Raw genomic sequence first — 16,180 nt, 5'->3', positions numbered from 1 at the left:
TTCCAGTATGAATTAGTAATTCAGAATAGTAACTGATGACTAATGCTGAAGCTGAAGCTCCAATACTTTGGCCACTTGATGCAAAGAACTGACTCATTGGAAAAGACCCTGATGCTGGGAAAGATTGAAGGCATGAGGAAAAGGGGATGACAGACAGAGGATGAGATGGTTGGATGGCTTCAACAACTCGATGAACATGAGTTTGATCAAGTTCCGGGAGTTGGTAATAGACAGGGAACAGTGGCATGCTGCAGTCCACGGGGTCGCAGAGTCGGACACGACTTAGCAACTAAAATGAACTGATGAGAGAGAGTTCTTTATAGAAGATTACCAGCTACTAAGCATGGAATGATGTAATTAGGGAAAAAACTTACCATGGTGCATCCTCTAATGAAATAATTCAGGCAACAAAAAAGACATAACCATAGATAATGTATGGATCCTGATTCAACTGTAAAAAGCCACTTTTGAGACAGTGAAGGAAATTTGATTATGGATTAGACAAAGATAAGCAAGAATTTAATAAGTATAACAACATGGTAAGTTTCCATATTTTTTAGAGATATGCTGATGTTTGGAGGAGTAAAATGATATAATGACTGGGATTTGGTCTAACGCAACTTCAGCAAGGAAAAAAAAAAGGGAAACAGAAAGCATTCATGGGAAATCTTGATAATTACTGCATTTGGTGAGGGGGATTCTTTGTATAGTTCACTGTACTTCTATGCTACTTGAAATTTCTCAATAACACACACACATATACACACACAAAACGGATGACTCTTGTTTTTTAGGCTAACCATAATGGTCAGACTCTCACAATCTGAACCTAATCCAACCTATGTTAACAGCTTTATCACTAATTCTCCACATAAGCCTCCATTCTAGCTTTACCTCATGACTTGACAATTTGGAACTAGCTGATCATTTTAAGGCCTATTCTGTAGTCTAAGTTATTTCCTCTGCTGATCTGCCTTCTCATCCTTTTTCCAATTGGGAAATTTCTTCTTCAAGGCCTAGGTCAGATGTTAGCTGTGAAGTCTTGCCTAACCTCACTAGATCTCCTGAGTTGCTTCCAATGAACTCTGTTCATTACTACTAGCAGAATTTATCTCATACTGTAGATACCATCTGTCTTCCTCCATCATGATGAGTACTCCCTAACAGCACACAGCATAAAAATTAAAGGCACAGACTCTAGATCCAAAATGCCTGAGATCGCATGCCAGTTTACTTAGCATTACACTGGGCAAGTAACTTCAACTCTCTGTGCCTCAGTTTTCTCATCTGTAAAATCTCACTTCATAGGATGGTATGAATCTCTGTAAATGATAAGAAAGGGCCAACGGTTTCCAATACATGTTAACTACTGAGTACTAAGAATATACATTAATGTGTAAGATTATTTAATAAAATACCATTGTATTAACATTAATATAATAACAACACTAAATACTAAGGATAGGACTCTTACTTGTCCTTATTGTATTGCTCCTTATATCTAGCTCAGTGTCTGGCACATAGATGCTCAATAAATGGTTGATGACTTGGGATAATTTTTGGTTGCCATGCTGACCTTCACTTTGGCCCCAAAGCACTGGCATGGACCTAATCACCTGAGAACATTTCCATTAAGGTTTGTCTAGAGGTTCGCAGCAGGTGCTAAAAGGGACTGGGGAGTCTCGACTCCTAAGTGGTGGTGATGCTAAAAAGGATAACAGGCAGCAGAGTTGCTAAGTGTAGGGAGTATGTCATTTATTGACCCTGTGTTCCACCACTCACTGGTCACTACTCTTGACTCGTAGGACAACAGGTACAGAACTGCAAGGGATCATCCCCAGCTCTGTGATCACCAGGTCCACCAATTCTGGGGGGGTCACATCATAGACCAGATTCAACAACCGTAGGGATGAGTGGTTCTGCCAGTTAGCCAGGGCCACATGTTCTCCTCGCTCACACAGCAGATCATCAGGGTCATCTGCAATGGGAGGTGCACCCTTTTATGTACTTTTAAAACCTGAGTTGTAGTTCAACCTCCCTTCTCCCTCCCAAATCTTCTCAGGTCCCCGGAACTTCCTCTTCTGCCCGCCTGGGCCTCCTTACCTAGCTCATTAGAAACAAAGGCATCAGTCTGCACACGCTCACAGAACTTGTATGTTTCACAGCAGACCAGCACTGGTACATTATGGGCCCGTGCCACCAGGGCCAGCTGTGCCGTCCCTACCCGGGACATCACAGACCCATTCGCCAGGAGAGCATGAGCTCCCAATAGCACCTTAGAAACCTATTTTGAAGAGTAGAGAGAAGGAAAAAAAAAATCATGTGTGACCAATACAGAATAAGGTTTCCAACTCCTCCCAGGATAGCAACATTAAGACAATGAATAACAAATCATAATAATGGCCCTTGGAAAACACCTCACCACTGATTCACAGCACCACCCACAGGAAGACTAAACTGTGAAGTTACTTTTGTCTGGTTCCCTTGTGGTGGCTGCTAGTTTAATACAAGGTTCCTGTCATAGCTAGACATGCTGTGTAATGTGCTGGAGATGTTCTTCCTATTAGCTATCAACAAGGTTATAGAGTTTTAGGATTTCTAGGTAACTGCAATGTTGGGAAGGTGAGATTATGTCTACACTACTGTACCCTTTTACTCCACTTTGGAGTCCCTTTACTCTGCCCTCACCTCTGGGAGCACATAGGAAGCTGCAGGAATCAGCAGGTAGGAGGCAGGGACCCCAGCACGGACCAAAGAACGTAGCGTGTGCTTTCCCTCCAGCCGTGGCCGGCTGTCCACCACTACCACACGAAATTGCCGGCCCTCAGCCCAAGCCTCCTGAAGAATTTGTGATACCAGAGATGAGCTGGAGCGAAGGGAGAGGAGGATTCAGTTATAAATGTCACTGACTGATGGTCAGCTCATTACTAAAGGGCAAAGGGGCAGTCCCTTCTTCACATCATTTCACTTCCCAGTTTTCTCAGTCGTAAGGTCTGGCCCATACCATCCATATACCAGGATCACATCTCCATTACTGATCTTCTTATAAGCAAAGCGTGAGATTGCCTGAGCTGCAAGCACAATCTTCTCTTTTATATATCTGTCAATAGCTGCTCGTAGTTCTGACTTGGCCTAATGGAGTAAGACACTTAAGAAACAAGAAATGGACATTTTTTCCTTTGATTATCATGCCAGATACTTGAACATATAACAATGAGACTAAAAGGGGCCCAGGTTAGACAGTCCAACCACCTCCTTAACCCCTGCCCAGGCAGACCAGATAGTTGCCCTTCCTGGGAGTCCCAAATATGTTTCCAGCTCCATCCTCCCATGCATGCCTTGCTCATGCCTCATACTCATCACCTCCTCTTCCCGCTTGGAGCTGCTCACACCCGTGATCTCCTTGTTAAGGAACTTGATGGCATTGTACATGCTCGCTGACAGGGGACGGCACTGAGTCAGGAAGCTACAACAACAACCACAACACCTTGCATCCATGCAATGCTTCACAGCTCACAAAGCTTTTATATTTAAAAACATCTTTTGAAAGAGAAGACAGAAAAATTAAAAACAGAGATAGAAGAGCAAGAAAAAGGCTTCAAGAAAAGGACGGAACAAGGTAAAGAGTGGGAGCAGATGTGCAGTGGTCATCCTTACCTGAAGTAGGGCTTTAGTTTATTCACTAGGTCCCTTGACAATTCTTCATTGGGAGGTGTTGTGTAGTCCTGAATCACCTATAGGGTACACAAGTTGATTGGCAAAATGTCCCCTGAAAAAAGTCTTTGAAAGGGGGATAGGGTAAGCTTCTCTGAGGAGAGACTTCTAGGATGGTGTCATTTCATCTTCCCCTGGAGATGACTCTGGCTGAGAGAAGCTGCAGTAGTGTTGGGGAAGGTGAGGCTAGGTCATAAGAGGGAATAAGATGGGACATACCTGCTGCAAGGCACGAAGCAGGGCGATGCACCGGGCATTGGAGCCACTGACCAGGCCCTGGGAGTACTGCAGGCCGAGCCGCACCATGGCTGGGTGGATCACAGAGGATGGGATGCTGATGGGATGGCGGTGTCACACACTTTGCAAGGGAACTTGAGCACCTACAGCCCACCTGCCTCTGATGAAAATGAACCTCCTTCACTAGCACAGACACCCTCATTTCCTCAACAGTTCTGCCTTGTCTTTATACTTCTTTCCACAGATCCAACCTCCAGGTTCCAGTCATTTTGAAAACAGAATCACTAAAACTCCTCAGACTTAAAAGTTATGACAGTTTCATAAAATCCTACCTCATAAACTGGGTCAAAGAGTTTTGTCTGCTGTACTGGGGTAGGTGGGAGAAGAGACTGACTTTGGATCCATAATCCTTTCGTGTAGGAACCTTGACAAAACAAGAGGACAGGACCAAGGGCCCAGAGTTTAAAACTGTGGGATGATGCTGGGAAGGAAGAAGACAGTGAGCCCCCTTTGACCCAAATACTCATCCTTTTCCAAGGTCTCACTTTGCCCCGAGCAACCTTCCTCTCTCTATTCCATCTCCCTAGGCTCTTTCTGGCCATACTCCAAACCCACTTCTTACCTGCTGTCGCTCTGGTTTTTTCACAAGCCTTCTCAGAAGTGTAGGGTCATCAACCTGACTATGCTCAGGTAGACGCTTCACTCCTAGAAGATAACAACGTGTCTTCAAGACACTGTAGGTGATAAAGAGAAATCTACATTCAGGGCATAAGGGACATCAAGAGAAATTTGAGGCGGGGTAGAAAATTGGAGAAAAAATGTAGATGAAGAAACAGGGGTAGGAAGAGGCTGACGGGAGAACTGTGAACTCTGCGAACCAAGGTAAAAACTGGCAGCTGTTCTCTGGTGGGAAAGCCTCAGCTAATATAGGCCTTTGAATCAACAGAGATCTTGAAATGAAGGGACAATACCTGAGGGGGTTTCTCCAGCTGTGCTGGGGCAAGCTTGAGGAGGTGGCCCTCCTTGGTCCCCTTTTCTCGCCTGCTTCAGGGCCCGCTCAGCTTCTTGCTTGGCCCGCCGTTCAGCTCGAAGTTCAGCTTTACTCCTACCTGCTGGAACTTTCTCCTTGGCAGTGCCCAACTGACTGTCCGGTCCTGCCAGGTGTTTGGCTGGGCCTACTAAAGGTAGAAGAAGGAGGTGCCCAAGCCTCTTGGGCAGGTAAGTACTAGCTATGCCCCAACCAACGCCTCTTTTCCTTTTCACTTGTTCAAATCAACTTTGTCCTGTCTCCCCCTCATCCCACCACATCCCTTTACCAGCTTCACACCCCAGCCCTTTGAAAAGCCCCCGCACCTTGACACTGGGCTGCAGATACAGCGGAGCCAGTTTCTGCTTCTGCCCCCTTTTCCTCCTTCCGTTTCTTCTTCTGCTGTTTCTTTTCCTTCCGAAGCTGCAGCTTTTCTTCTTGGGTCATCTCCCTCCCCCCTGCCTAAGACACAGACACACAATACTGCTCTTCCCCAATAATTCCAAAAATGAATAAACACTACTGGATACTTACTAGACTCCCACACGGTCCCTAATCCTTCCTGAGTTTCACCAGCTCCTTGTTACAAGCTAAGAGCCCACAGGGATCAAAGTTTCTCCTTCAAGAGTCACACTACCATTAAGGCTGACAAAACTCTGTAAAAATCTGCTGCCTTTACCGAAAAATAAAGTGGAACGAGGATGGAGGCTGGGGCGGAATGAAGTTGATACAGGCTCCTGCGTACCGCCTGACAGGGTAGCTTGAGCGGGCACCCTCACTTACCCCAGGCCGAGGAGCAAGCTCCGCCTTCATCCCAGATCCCGAGTCTGCATCAGAAAACAGGGCACAAAGTGAACTAGAGAGGCTCCGGGAGGGCTTGGGGGGACTCGTACTCTGCACAGCTGGTTGCTGGCTCGGCATGACCAGAGCTCGGCTCCGCCACCAGGCGGGAGGTGAGCCTGGGATCCGCGTGGGGACGCAGTGCGCGGCCAGATCAAAGGGAAGCCGGGCGGGGGAAAGAAACGAGCACGCACTCTTCCCGGAGAAACAAGACGGTGCGCGGCGCAGTGCGTCCGAGGCGCTGCCGGCCAGAGTCCGTCGTGGCGCGGGAACCAAATGACGGGGCCCAGAGGGACCCAGGGCTCAGAAATAGCCGTCTAGAGCCGTTGGCTCACGTACTTATTTGTGCGCCCGGCCCTTCACTCACCCTCGCGAACAGCCACAGCCGCGGTAGCCATCACCCTCCGTTCTAGGCTCCGCCCGCCGGGGTCACCGCGACTAGAGCGCCCCCTGGGTAGACACCCGTGGCGCGCAGCCCCAGGCCGACTACAAACCCCTGCGTGCACTGGGGCCCCGCCCCGGGCTACGGGTCGCGATAAGGGCCATCTCAATTTTAAGCTCCTAACGCCTTAGACTACAGTTCCCAGAATGCCAGGCGGCGCTGCGTCCAAGAGCGGACGTTCCCAGCCCTTCCCATCGCCGATCTCGCGCCCACCTCCCCCCCGCAAAATGGCGAGCGAGACTGCGGGGACGCGCTGAGAAGCGGAGGCGAGCGTGCAAAGCCGCTGCGGCCCTCATAGTCCGGAGCCCGGCCGGGCCCTGCTGCAGGGAATATGCACTTTTCCATTCCTGAAACCGAGTCCCGCAGCGGGGACAGCGGCGGCTCCGCCTACGTGGTGAGGAGCGGCCGGAGCCCGATCGGGCAGGGGCGGGGATAACGGGCCGGAGCCTCTCCGAGCGGCCTCCGAGGTCTGGCTGCCAGCTTTCAGGCCTGGTCACAGGCCGCCGACTCCCGACGGCCTCGCTGGGAGCTTATATTACGTCTGAGATTCGTCCAGAGGTCGCCCCAGCTCCTGTAGGTCCTTTGTTCGGCCGCATCGCCTCCCTCGGCTGGGCCGCGGCTACTCTGGTGGGCGTCACTGGCCTCTTGGGGAAGAAGACTGCAGCCCGAGCGCTCGAGTGTGCCCCGACTGGTCCTTCTGCTTTGGGACCTGGCTCTGGGGGAGATAGACTGGCAATCCTCGGAAGATCTCGGCGCGTTCCTCAGCGCAGCTGTGCCAGGCCACTTCCGGCCAGGGTTCGCAAGGGGACCGCCCAGACCGCGACCCTAAAATGCTTGCCTGCTTTTGTGTCCTCAGGCCTATAACATTCACGTGAATGGAGTCCTGCACTGTCGGGTGCGCTACAGCCAGCTCCTGGGGCTGCACGAGCAGGTGGGACTGGCACCCCTGCCTTGAGGCAGCGTCAAGCCCTATCCTCCACCTGGGCACCAGCGTCTCCATTTCCCGCCTCGTCGCTTATCCGTAGGGCTGTAGTTCCCTTTTAATCACAGCCGCAGGGGAGGATTTAGTGCTTTGTCTGGTCGTGTGACATTTCCGGGGAACTCCCTAGGAAGCTTAATGTCTGCCACTCTAACCACCCCTGTCTATACTCACATTCTCCTTCCTGCTTCTCTGCCCCGTCTTACACAGCCTGTACACTGCCTGTGCCTGTGCATGGAGAGATCGCCCACCCTTCCCCCTCGGCTGCCAAAGCACTTTCCTTCTGTCAGCTGAGCTGCAACTTGAAATTCTTTTCCCGATTCATACAAACCATTCATCAGTTTGGGTCTATGTTCCTTGATGCACCTGAGTGGGTGTAGCTGTTCCAGTTATCCTGTGTCTGTGATGTACTGTTTCTGTTCTCCTCACCAGATTGTGAGCTTTGTATTTAATTCAGTAGAGTCTTGATTCTACTGATAACTAGTTGTGCAACCCTGAGCAAGCTGCCTGATTTCTTTGGGCCTCAGCTACTCCAACTGAAAAATGGATTCATTGATCTGCAGTGTACCTTTAAATCCTAAGATTGCTTTGTGAATATACTTAGCTATGATTGTGCACATAAACTCTCATTACAAAACCCTTTGCTTCCTGTAGGGGTTCAGTGAATACAGCCTTGCTAGATAATCAAGGGGCTCACTAGGCCCTGGCCCTATATAAACCCTTCCCACCCTGTGAAGGGGCTGACTTGCACACTGTAAGATTGGAAAGGACATATATCTAGGATAGAGGAACGGCTGCCCCTGCCAAAGGAATCATTTCCTGGGTGAACAGGGTCGGTAGGGGAGCAGTGATTGAGGAAAAGGAAGGGGAGCCCAAGAGAACATTATGAATGTGGATTGCCTCTTGTCACTTGTGATGTTTATGTAAAGAGTTATATCTCTTTCTCCAAATAGCTTCGGAAGGAATATGGGGCAAATGTGCTTCCTGCGTTTCCCCCAAAGAAGCTTTTCTCTCTGACACCTGCTGAGGTGGAACAGAGGAGGGAGCAGTTAGAGAAGTACATGCAAGCTGGTGAGTGGCTCGAGGGAACGGAGGCTGACTGTGTTGAGGATTATGGGGAGAGTCAAAACAGCTGAATCTGTAGGAGGCCCTGCTGGGAAGCCTCTTGTTTGATTTAGTAAGCAAAAGTAAATAACATGTAAATATGCTCTAGCATCTGGGTACCAGAAAAGCAGTTTTGGCCCTGACATCTGTAAGAAGTACTAATACTAACCAGTCTTAAAGCATTTTTAGTTAGTGGGGAAAACTTCATACTTCATTTGTGTTTGATGTGCTTTAGATGAACATTAAGTTCTATAGGCAGTACTTAACTAGATGGTAGCTAAAGGTAGGGCAGGTGGGGAGTTTATGCAGGGGACTTCCCTGGCAATCCAGTGGTTAAGACTGCACTTCCAAGGCTGATGGTGCCGGTTTGATCTCTGGTCGGGAACCTGAGATCCCACATACTGCATGGTCAGCCAAAAAATAAAAATTAAGTTAAAGAAATTATGCAAACAGTGAGTGGGGTGAGGCCAGCTGGAAGATGTGATAGGCCACCATCAGCCAAGGAAAGGGAGCCTACCAAGAAGAGAACTGGAGGGAGCCAAGAGGAGACCGTTAAGTTACTAGAACATCATTCTCTTGTCCCCACAGTTCGACAAGACCCATTGCTTGGGAGCAGTGAGACCTTCAATAGTTTCCTGCGTCGGGCACAGCAGGTAAGGCTTTGGGGGAACAAGGTTTAAGGTTGAAGCACTTTCCTCAAGGGCCACATCATTTTAATCAGGTCAGTACAGAGGAGTTATTCTGGCACCGTTTCATGGAAGGGGGCTTCTGCTGTACCAGTGAAATTACGGAAACACAGCTTATAATTAAGCAGCTGAGAATAAAGGCACTGGAGGGACCTAGAAATACATAGTTGGGAAGGGGTCAGAGCTGGACGCTGGGCATGTGGTTAACAAGGAGGTGCTCCCATTCCATTCCCATGTTTTTTCACAACCAGGAGACACAGCAGGTCCCCACAGAAGAGGTCTCTTTGGAGGTGCTGCTCAGCAACGGGCAGAAAGTTCTGGTCAATGTGCTAACTTCAGATCAGACTGAGGATGTCCTGGAGGTGAGGCACTTCTTCTGCACTGGTCTTCCTTCCCCTGTGCCCCCTGCACTCCTTCCCAGGCTTAAGATGATTGGAACCACCCCATTTGAGGACCTGTACTTCCTTCCTTGTCCCCAGGCTGTGGCTGCAAAGCTGGATCTTCCAGATGACTTGATTGGCTACTTCAGTCTCTTTCTAGTTCGAGAAAAAGAGGATGGAGCCTTTTCATGTGAGTTTCTCTGGACTTTACAACTTCCCTCTGTTTCAAGTAGTAAATTTGCCTCCCTGTCTCCCCCAAGAATGTGGCAGGCATTTCCCCAGGGCTTCCCCTCTTGCTTTCCCTCCCCTGAATCTTGACATTTTCTTTTTTTTTTTTAAACCCATAGTTGTACGGAAGTTGCAAGAGTTTGAGCTGCCTTATGTATCTGTTACCAGTCTTCGGAGTCAAGAGTATAAGATTGTGCTAAGGAAGAGGTCAGGGGTGGGCTGGGAGGAGGGAGAGAGTGCTGGGTTGGATTATGGGGCCATGTATTGAGACAGAGTGACCTGGGCAAGGGGGTAGTGCTGGGTTTTTCTACTAGGCCTCCAAAGCTTCCTCTGACTTTATCACCCTTCACCCCATAGTTCCACATTGCTCCCGTTTTGCCCCCCTTTCCTTTCTACCTCTTGCCTTCTCTCAGCTTAGCCCCATTACCCCTTTCCACCCCTTGGCCTCACAGTTATTGGGACTCTGCCTATGACGACGATGTCATGGAGAACCGAGTTGGCCTGAACCTGCTTTATGCTCAGGTGAGCTTGGAGCTGCCTCAGAACCCTTCCCCTGAGCTGGTGTCCCACTCTGCCGAGAAAACTCCTTTCATGTTTTTACTGCCAATTCAAGGGGAAGTTCCTAGCATACTCTGAGGGCATCTGGCACAGCCTGTACTCTCCCTGCTTTGTAAGCTGATTGGTCAAGAAGACTCACTGCAAAGAGCTGGCTCAGATGTGGGGCTAGGGGTCAGGCTGGACAGAGGTAACTGGACACTTTCTTTGGACCTCTGACTGGGAGCAGCCCCTCACACCGTGTCTCCACTGTAGACGGTAGCAGACATTGAGCATGGTTGGATCCTGGTCACCAAGGAGCAGCACCGGCAGCTCAAATCACTGCAGGAGAAGGTCTCCAAGAAGGAGGTGAGCCTTACCTCCCCGTCTCCCTCCAAGGGGTTGCTTCCTCTGGGCGGTCCTGCTTCCCCTCCTGACTCGCCCCCATGGTGACTGGGTTTCAGTTCCTGCGACTGGCCCAGACACTGCGGCACTACGGCTACCTGCGCTTTGATGCCTGTGTGGCTGACTTCCCAGAAAAGGACTGTCCGGTGGTGGTGAGCGCAGGCAACAGTGAGCTCAGCCTCCAGCTCCGCCTGCCTGGCCAGCAACTCCGTGAAGGCTCCTTCCGGGTCACCCGCATGCGGTGCTGGCGGGTCACCTCCTCTGTGAGTTGGGGTAGGAGGGGGAGGCCTTTGGGATGGAGGCCAGGCAAGCCTTGAGCTTCGGGAATAGGCTGGAGTAGGTCAAGGCAACAGTCTCTCAGGCTGAGAACGAACTCAACCTGATTCCCCTTCTCTAGGTGCCACTGCCCAGTGGAGGCACAAGCAGCCCCGGCCGGGGCCGGGGTGAGGTGCGCCTGGAACTGGCTTTTGAATACCTCATGAGCAAGGACCGGCTACAGTGGGTTACCATCACCAGCCCCCAGGTGTGAGCCCACCCTCAGACCTCCTCTGGAGCCCATTGCACCGTCTCTCTTAGATACCCAAGTCTAGGGCTTCCAGGACTCCATGTGAGTGGGAGCCCTTGTCCTAGGGGTTCTGGGCTCAGGGTGACCACTCTAGTCAGGCTGAGCTCTCCCCTTGCCCTCAGGCTATCATGATGAGTATCTGCTTGCAGTCCATGGTAGATGAACTGATGGTGAAGAAATCTGGCGGCAGTATCAGGAAGGTACGCGGTGGCTGTGCTCTCCCTGCCTTTTGTCCTAGGGCTGACGCTTCTGAGAGGGAGGGGAAGGCTCAGGTTTCCCATGGGAGTGACCCTGCCCTTAGCAGTGCCTCACGTCTCCATCCCCAGATGCTGCGGCGGCGGGTGGGGGGCACCCTGAGACGCTCAGAGAGCCAGCAAGCCGTGAAGTCACCACCGTTGCTTGTAAGTACTGCTCCCTGATCGGTGCCCCAGCCCCCAGCCCCCAGCCTTGCCTCACCTCCCCACAAGCTCTCTGATGCTGCCGTCTCCTCTTCTCCAGGAGTCACCGGACGCCAGCCGGGAGTCCATGGTCAAACTCTCAGTGAGTTTCCCACAAGGCTTGGCGAGGTTGGTGTTTGTAGGGGATCTCAGGGAGGCTCAAGCCCTCTGACCCCCAACCCTGCCTTTATTCCAGAGCAAGCTGAGTGCTGTGAGCCTGCGGGGGATTGGCACTCCCGGTACAGATGCCAGTGCCAGTGATGTCCATGGCAATTTTGCCTTCGAGGGCATTGGAGACGAGGACCTGTGATCTCCAGCACTCGGATGTCTGCCCTCTGCCCTGGGAGAATGTTCAGAAACTTGCCCTGTGCCTGTATCCCGCCCTGCCCCCCAGACTGGGGGCATTTTCCTTTCTCTTGTTCCCTTTTCTCCTCTCAGCCAGGGACCTCCTAATCCACCTCCTCCTCCCCCTCCCCCGCATCCTGGGGCTGGCTACACAAAGGATCGCCCAGAGCTGGCCCTCAATGCCAAATTAGCATTTAGTATTTTGCACAAAGTCCACGGGACCATGGCTACCTGCCTGGGGAGGAACCACAGTTCCCTTCAGGCTGCTTCTGGCTTCTCAGGGCCATGAGCCAAGGGGATGGGCAGAGGTCTGTGTACGGTCTGGCCCAGCTCCCCATCATTAAACTCAGCCTGATTGCTGCCTACCTCTGGTTCCCTCTCTGCCCCTGCTCCCCCCATCACAGCACACACTGCTGTGCTAAGGGTGAGCCTGAGCCGTGCTGTCACTGCCAACTCAGCATAGACATGGCTTTGTTAGTGTTTCCTTTATTATAAAGCACTGAAATAAGTTAAATAAACAGGTGTGAGGCTGGACAGTCCCCCAGCCAGTTCCTCCACTGCCCCTGGGAGCAGTGGAGATGAATACAGGGCCCTTCTCACTGAGCTTATGAAGTGCATCAGTCAAGGCAAGGCCCCCTGGTCCATATAGGTCCCCTGCCCATGGGGTTTGGGTTGGTCCATACAGTGCCTAGGTGAGTCAGTGTGGAGCCCCCTGGCCAGCGGGGGAGGAAGGAGAAGGTGGCTTCTGGTCCGTCTGTATAAAACACAGGAGGGTCAGGACTACTGCATGGAGCCCTGGGACAGAAGGACCTAGTTCAGGGTGAGTCTGTATGGAGAGCTCGGCTACTGGTGGCACCCAGGGCTGTCGGGCCCCGAGAGCTCAAAACGGGGAGGACTGTGAGGTGGGGCCCAGCCCTCAGAAGCAGAGAGGCCAGGCCCTCCCGCCCCACCATGGCCATGCACCTTTTGGTGGCGCTTGTAGTTGTCCCAGTGGCCCGTGGTATAGGCGCAGGTGGCACAGCGGAAGGGCTTCTCGCCTGTGTGCCGCAGCATGTGGCGTTTGAGGTTCATACTCTGATTGCAGCTGTAGTTGCAAAGGCTACACCGAAAAGGTTTGTCCCCAGAGTGGATCCGACCATGACGTTTGAGGTTGGCCAGGTTACCACAGGCATAGGGGCAGAGGGGGCACTTGTAGGGTTTCTCTCCCGTGTGGACACGCTGGTGCCGTTTCAGGTTGTCCAGGTGAGCAGAGGCGTAGGGACAACGGGCACAGCGGAAGGGCTTCTCACCACTGTGCGTCTTCATGTGCCGAGCCAAGTGGTTGGGATAATGAGTGGCAAAGGGGCAGAGGCTGCAGGCGAAGCCTTTGTCACTGGGGCCCTGGGGTCCCCCACTGGCACCACCTCCAGTCTCTCCTCGCATGCAGCGCCCACACGTGCCTGCTCCCAGCCGACTGCCCTCCCCCTCCTCCAGCTCTTGCCCACAGTTCCGGCAGGTCCAAGGGAACAGCAGCTCTGGCAGTGGTTCTGACCCAGTCCCACACAGGCCTTCCCCTTCACCCCGCAGCTGCCCACAGTCCGGCAGGAAGCTGGCACCGCCTGGTGACACATGGAGGCTCAGATCTGGAAGCAGCAGGGCATCTGTGGGGACAATGAGACCTGGGCTATGAATGCAGGTACCCCCTAAGGCCACCCACCCATGTCCCAGGTTCTTTAGTCCTGGCTTTTTACCTTCGGGTCGCCGAGGCACTGTCCCCTCCTGCTCTGTGGGACTGGGAGGCCGGGCAGGACGTGGAGCACAGCAGCGGAAGCCACAGGTCGGGCAGGGAGGAGTGGGGGGCCCTGCATGGGTACGCTGATGCCGCCTCAGGTTGCCCAGGCTGCTGCAGGCAAAGGGGCAGTGGGGACAGCGGTAGGGCTTCTCGCCAGTGTGGGTGCGGGTGTGTCGTGTCAGGTTGACGAGCTGGGCTGAGGCGTAGGGGCAGCGGCCACAGCGGAACGGCTTCTCCCCGCTGTGTGTCTGCATGTGCCGCTTCAGGTGGCTCGAGTAGTGGGACACGAAGGCGCAGAGGCGGCATGAGTACAGTAGCCGTGGGGGCAGCGGGGGCCCCCCACCCGGTCCTCCTGCCCCACAACATGGCCCCTCACCTGTGGGCCCCCCACACAGCTGGCAGGCTGGGCCTGGCCTCTCACCCCTGGCCTCCCCTGGACCCCTGGCTGGCTCCTCAACTTCACTCTCCGCACTTAGTGCGCGGCCGCCCCCAGACTCATCGTCGCTCAGCCCGTAGGGAAGCCCAGGCCTGGCCCCCAGAGAGTCTCCTGGTGAGACAGACAGGAGAAGAGACATCAACACAGCAGAACCAGACTCAAAACTCCCTCCTTCTCACTTGTAGCCTCACCACTTGCTGGGCTCCACCCTTCAATTCAGTGACCCTAAACATTCAACATGAATTAGCTACCTCTGAGCCTGGACTAACCCAGTGATGACAAGAGTTGTACATTGGTCCACGAAATGGAAAAAAAGGTGTGGTTCACAGCGGACCACCGATTGAAATCAATCAACAATTACGTAATTCTTGGGATAAGAAAGCAAAAATACACAAGGCAGAGGCCGGAGACGTTTTTCTAATTCATCCACCAGTGAGGACTCAGTTTTTAATTTATAATCAGCTTCATACTACCTCAAGAGGCAAAATTTGGAGAGAAGCAGCAAAGTAATGCATGTACTGCTACTTCTAAGCCTAAAGGGTGGATTCCGTTTTATGTGGATTCCTTCAATGACTTTCAAAAGCAACTTCCAGAATTGGCATTAAGTGGATAGGTAGTGCAGCAACTTAGGATGGGGTGATGCTAAGATCACAGGGAAGACTGTGAAGGATATTTGAGGGTAGAGGTTAAAACCTCAGTACAAAAGGAGTTTATGTTGCAGGTGAAATGGAGTTATAAGGACCAGCATGAATGAGGTTGCTTCCCTAAACCTCTTTAAACTCTTAATGAATGAATGGGCTAGGGAGCAAGACAAGGTTATTAAAAGGGCATTTACTTGTAATCAGTTGCTTTTTGTGATTCCTCCACTGTACTATTCATAACATCTTTGAACCAGGCCCCAAAACTTCACCTCAGCAAAGTGAAGGACCATCAGACAAATGAAGAAATCTAGCTCAAATCTAAACTTACACTAAACCAGTCGCACTGGCAGGAAAGCATGTTTTGCTCACAAGCACTAAACCTAACCCGCCTTCTAAAGGCTGAGATTCCAGTGGCCACTTCCTTAAGTGCCCCCAAACCCACCTTCAGAGTCTCTCTCGAAGCCCATGAGCTGGTCGCTGTTGCGGTCACCTTCCTCCTCTTCCTCTTCCTCCTCTTCTTCAAACTCCAGATCCTGGCCTAGTAGCAAATCACTCTCCAATACCAGGGCCCCGGGTCCTTCGTCGAGGGAGTCTTCGGTATCCACTGAAGAGGGGAGGGGGCTTGTAGATTCTCTCTCAGGAACCGAGCCCATCATCCGCACCCGGGGAGCCAACCCTCACAGACCGTACTTCCCGCACTCGCAGACCCTCTCGGGTACCTTGATGGGAAGCTAGGAGTCCAGATCGCCCACCCCATCCCTCAGGAGTCGCCCTCCACCCAGACCCGAACCCTCGCCACTGACCCCACCCCCGCTCCTCCCCACCTCACGGCCCCTGACCCCTGACCTTTGACCCCCTCGCATTTCACGGGCTGCGGGTGGCTTTGCTTCCTTCGGGGCATCGTGACCGGCTCCAGCCCGACGCGCCTCCGGCCTGCGGCCGCCCGGCCCCGCCCTCCCAATTCGGCCCGCCCGCCCTTCCTCTCAGGGCCCGCAGGCAGCCCCCATACAGCGGCGCGGGCCCCGGGCAGCCCCCGGCCCTGGCCCCGGCGCCCAGCTCAGGCCGCTCCCGCCGCCGCCGCCGCGTCCATTCATGGAGCCCCCTACCCCCCTACGGACACCAGCTGGTACCTCCGTACTCGCTTCCGCTTCCGCTGCCGCAGAGCCACACGGGACGCGTAGTCCGTGAAAAGTAGCAGCAGCTAAAGCGTCCACAGTGTGACCAGGAAGTGATTGTGACGAGAGCCAATCAGGAGTCAGGTGGAACCTCGCCGGTAAGGAGGACAGGTCGAACCCTACCCCTAGGTTTTGAGTCTACCAGCCTTTGACTCCTTGCAGGAGGAACAAGGAAATCATTCCTAACTCTAGGAGGCAGTGAGAATGAGCCGCGACGGCAGGCTAGCCTGTCAG

The 16,180-nt window shown here is 52.6% G+C and overlaps 3 protein-coding genes across 11 annotated transcripts; 1 reads left to right on the top strand and 2 right to left on the bottom strand.

Annotated features, from left to right (window-relative positions):
* Positions 1,735-6,296, bottom strand: EIF2B4 (eukaryotic translation initiation factor 2B subunit delta). Of its 6 annotated transcripts, none has more exons than XM_018055503.1 (13): positions 6,186-6,296; positions 5,762-5,805; positions 5,305-5,440; positions 4,923-5,129; positions 4,574-4,656; positions 4,284-4,375; positions 3,934-4,048; positions 3,658-3,734; positions 3,364-3,466; positions 3,005-3,132; positions 2,689-2,866; positions 2,104-2,284; positions 1,735-1,978 (listed from the first exon to the last, which is right to left on the bottom strand). In XM_018055503.1, the coding sequence occupies exons 1-13, from the start codon at positions 6,214-6,216 to the stop codon at positions 1,779-1,781; spliced, it is 1,575 nt and encodes a 524-aa protein (XP_017910992.1). In that variant the 5' UTR covers positions 6,217-6,296; the 3' UTR covers positions 1,735-1,778. The 6 variants fall into 6 exon arrangements, with proteins under 6 accessions (XP_017910992.1, XP_017910993.1, XP_017910994.1 ...); XM_018055504.1 differs by having other exon boundaries at positions 4,923-5,126; XM_018055505.1 differs by having other exon boundaries at positions 6,013-6,247.
* SNX17 (sorting nexin 17) lies at positions 6,389-12,288 on the top strand. Of its 2 annotated transcripts, XM_018055509.1 has the most exons (15): positions 6,389-6,654; positions 7,117-7,191; positions 8,193-8,310; positions 8,932-8,996; positions 9,281-9,391; positions 9,509-9,599; positions 9,757-9,844; positions 10,090-10,159; positions 10,448-10,540; positions 10,636-10,839; positions 10,974-11,099; positions 11,264-11,341; positions 11,468-11,542; positions 11,640-11,681; positions 11,775-12,288. In XM_018055509.1, exons 1-15 carry the CDS (start codon positions 6,592-6,594, stop codon positions 11,886-11,888), a joined length of 1,413 nt encoding a protein of 470 aa, XP_017910998.1. In that variant the 5' UTR covers positions 6,389-6,591; the 3' UTR covers positions 11,889-12,288. The 2 variants fall into 2 exon arrangements, with proteins under 2 accessions (XP_017910998.1, XP_017910999.1); XM_018055510.1 differs by lacking the exon at positions 7,117-7,191 and having other exon boundaries at positions 6,393-6,654.
* On the bottom strand, positions 12,394-16,116 carry ZNF513 (zinc finger protein 513). 3 transcript variants are annotated; one of them, XM_018055507.1, is made up of 4 exons: positions 15,902-16,116; positions 15,214-15,375; positions 13,654-14,241; positions 12,394-13,563 (listed from the first exon to the last, which is right to left on the bottom strand). In XM_018055507.1, exons 2-4 carry the CDS (start codon positions 15,236-15,238, stop codon positions 12,767-12,769), a joined length of 1,410 nt encoding a protein of 469 aa, XP_017910996.1. In that variant the 5' UTR covers positions 15,239-15,375; positions 15,902-16,116; the 3' UTR covers positions 12,394-12,766. The 3 variants fall into 3 exon arrangements, with proteins under 3 accessions (XP_017910996.1, XP_005686947.2, XP_017910997.1); XM_005686890.3 differs by lacking the exon at positions 15,902-16,116 and adding an exon at positions 15,618-15,849; XM_018055508.1 differs by lacking the exon at positions 15,902-16,116 and adding an exon at positions 15,491-15,570.

This window comes from Capra hircus, chromosome 11, assembly GCF_001704415.2.
Source record: "Capra hircus breed San Clemente chromosome 11, ASM170441v1, whole genome shotgun sequence".
NCBI classification, from domain to species: Eukaryota; Metazoa; Chordata; class Mammalia; order Artiodactyla; family Bovidae; genus Capra; species Capra hircus.
This window is presented reverse-complemented; position numbering and strand designations above follow the sequence as displayed.

What these genes read in the sequence shown, in the direction of transcription:
- EIF2B4 (XM_005686894.3), bottom strand. Translation starts at nt 5,899, where the DNA reads ATGCCGAGCCAGCAACCAGCTGTGCAGAGTACGAGTCCCCCCAAGCCC. An exon ending in AGCTTGCTCCTCGGCCTGGG is followed by an intron (nt 5,441 to 5,761) that starts GTAAGTGAGGGT and finishes TCTGTGTCTTAG; the next exon opens with GCAGGGGGGAGGGAGATGAC. An exon ending in CTTTGTTTCTAATGAGCTAG is followed by an intron (nt 1,979 to 2,103) that starts GTAAGGAGGCCC and finishes CTCCCATTGCAG; the next exon opens with ATGACCCTGATGATCTGCTG.
- SNX17 (XM_018055509.1), top strand. Translation starts at nt 6,592, where the DNA reads ATGCACTTTTCCATTCCTGAAACCGAGTCCCGCAGCGGGGACAGCGGC. An exon ending in TCCTGCGTCGGGCACAGCAG is followed by an intron (nt 8,997 to 9,280) that starts GTAAGGCTTTGG and finishes TTTCACAACCAG; the next exon opens with GAGACACAGCAGGTCCCCAC. An exon ending in AGACTGAGGATGTCCTGGAG is followed by an intron (nt 9,392 to 9,508) that starts GTGAGGCACTTC and finishes CCTTGTCCCCAG; the next exon opens with GCTGTGGCTGCAAAGCTGGA.
- ZNF513 (XM_005686890.3), bottom strand. Translation starts at nt 15,672, where the DNA reads ATGCCCCGAAGGAAGCAAAGCCACCCGCAGCCCGTGAAATGCGAGGGG. An exon ending in GAAATGCGAGGGGGTCAAAG is followed by an intron (nt 15,376 to 15,617) that starts GTCAGGGGTCAG and finishes TCCCCTCTTCAG; the next exon opens with TGGATACCGAAGACTCCCTC. An exon ending in AGTGCCTCGGCGACCCGAAG is followed by an intron (nt 13,564 to 13,653) that starts GTAAAAAGCCAG and finishes TTGTCCCCACAG; the next exon opens with ATGCCCTGCTGCTTCCAGAT.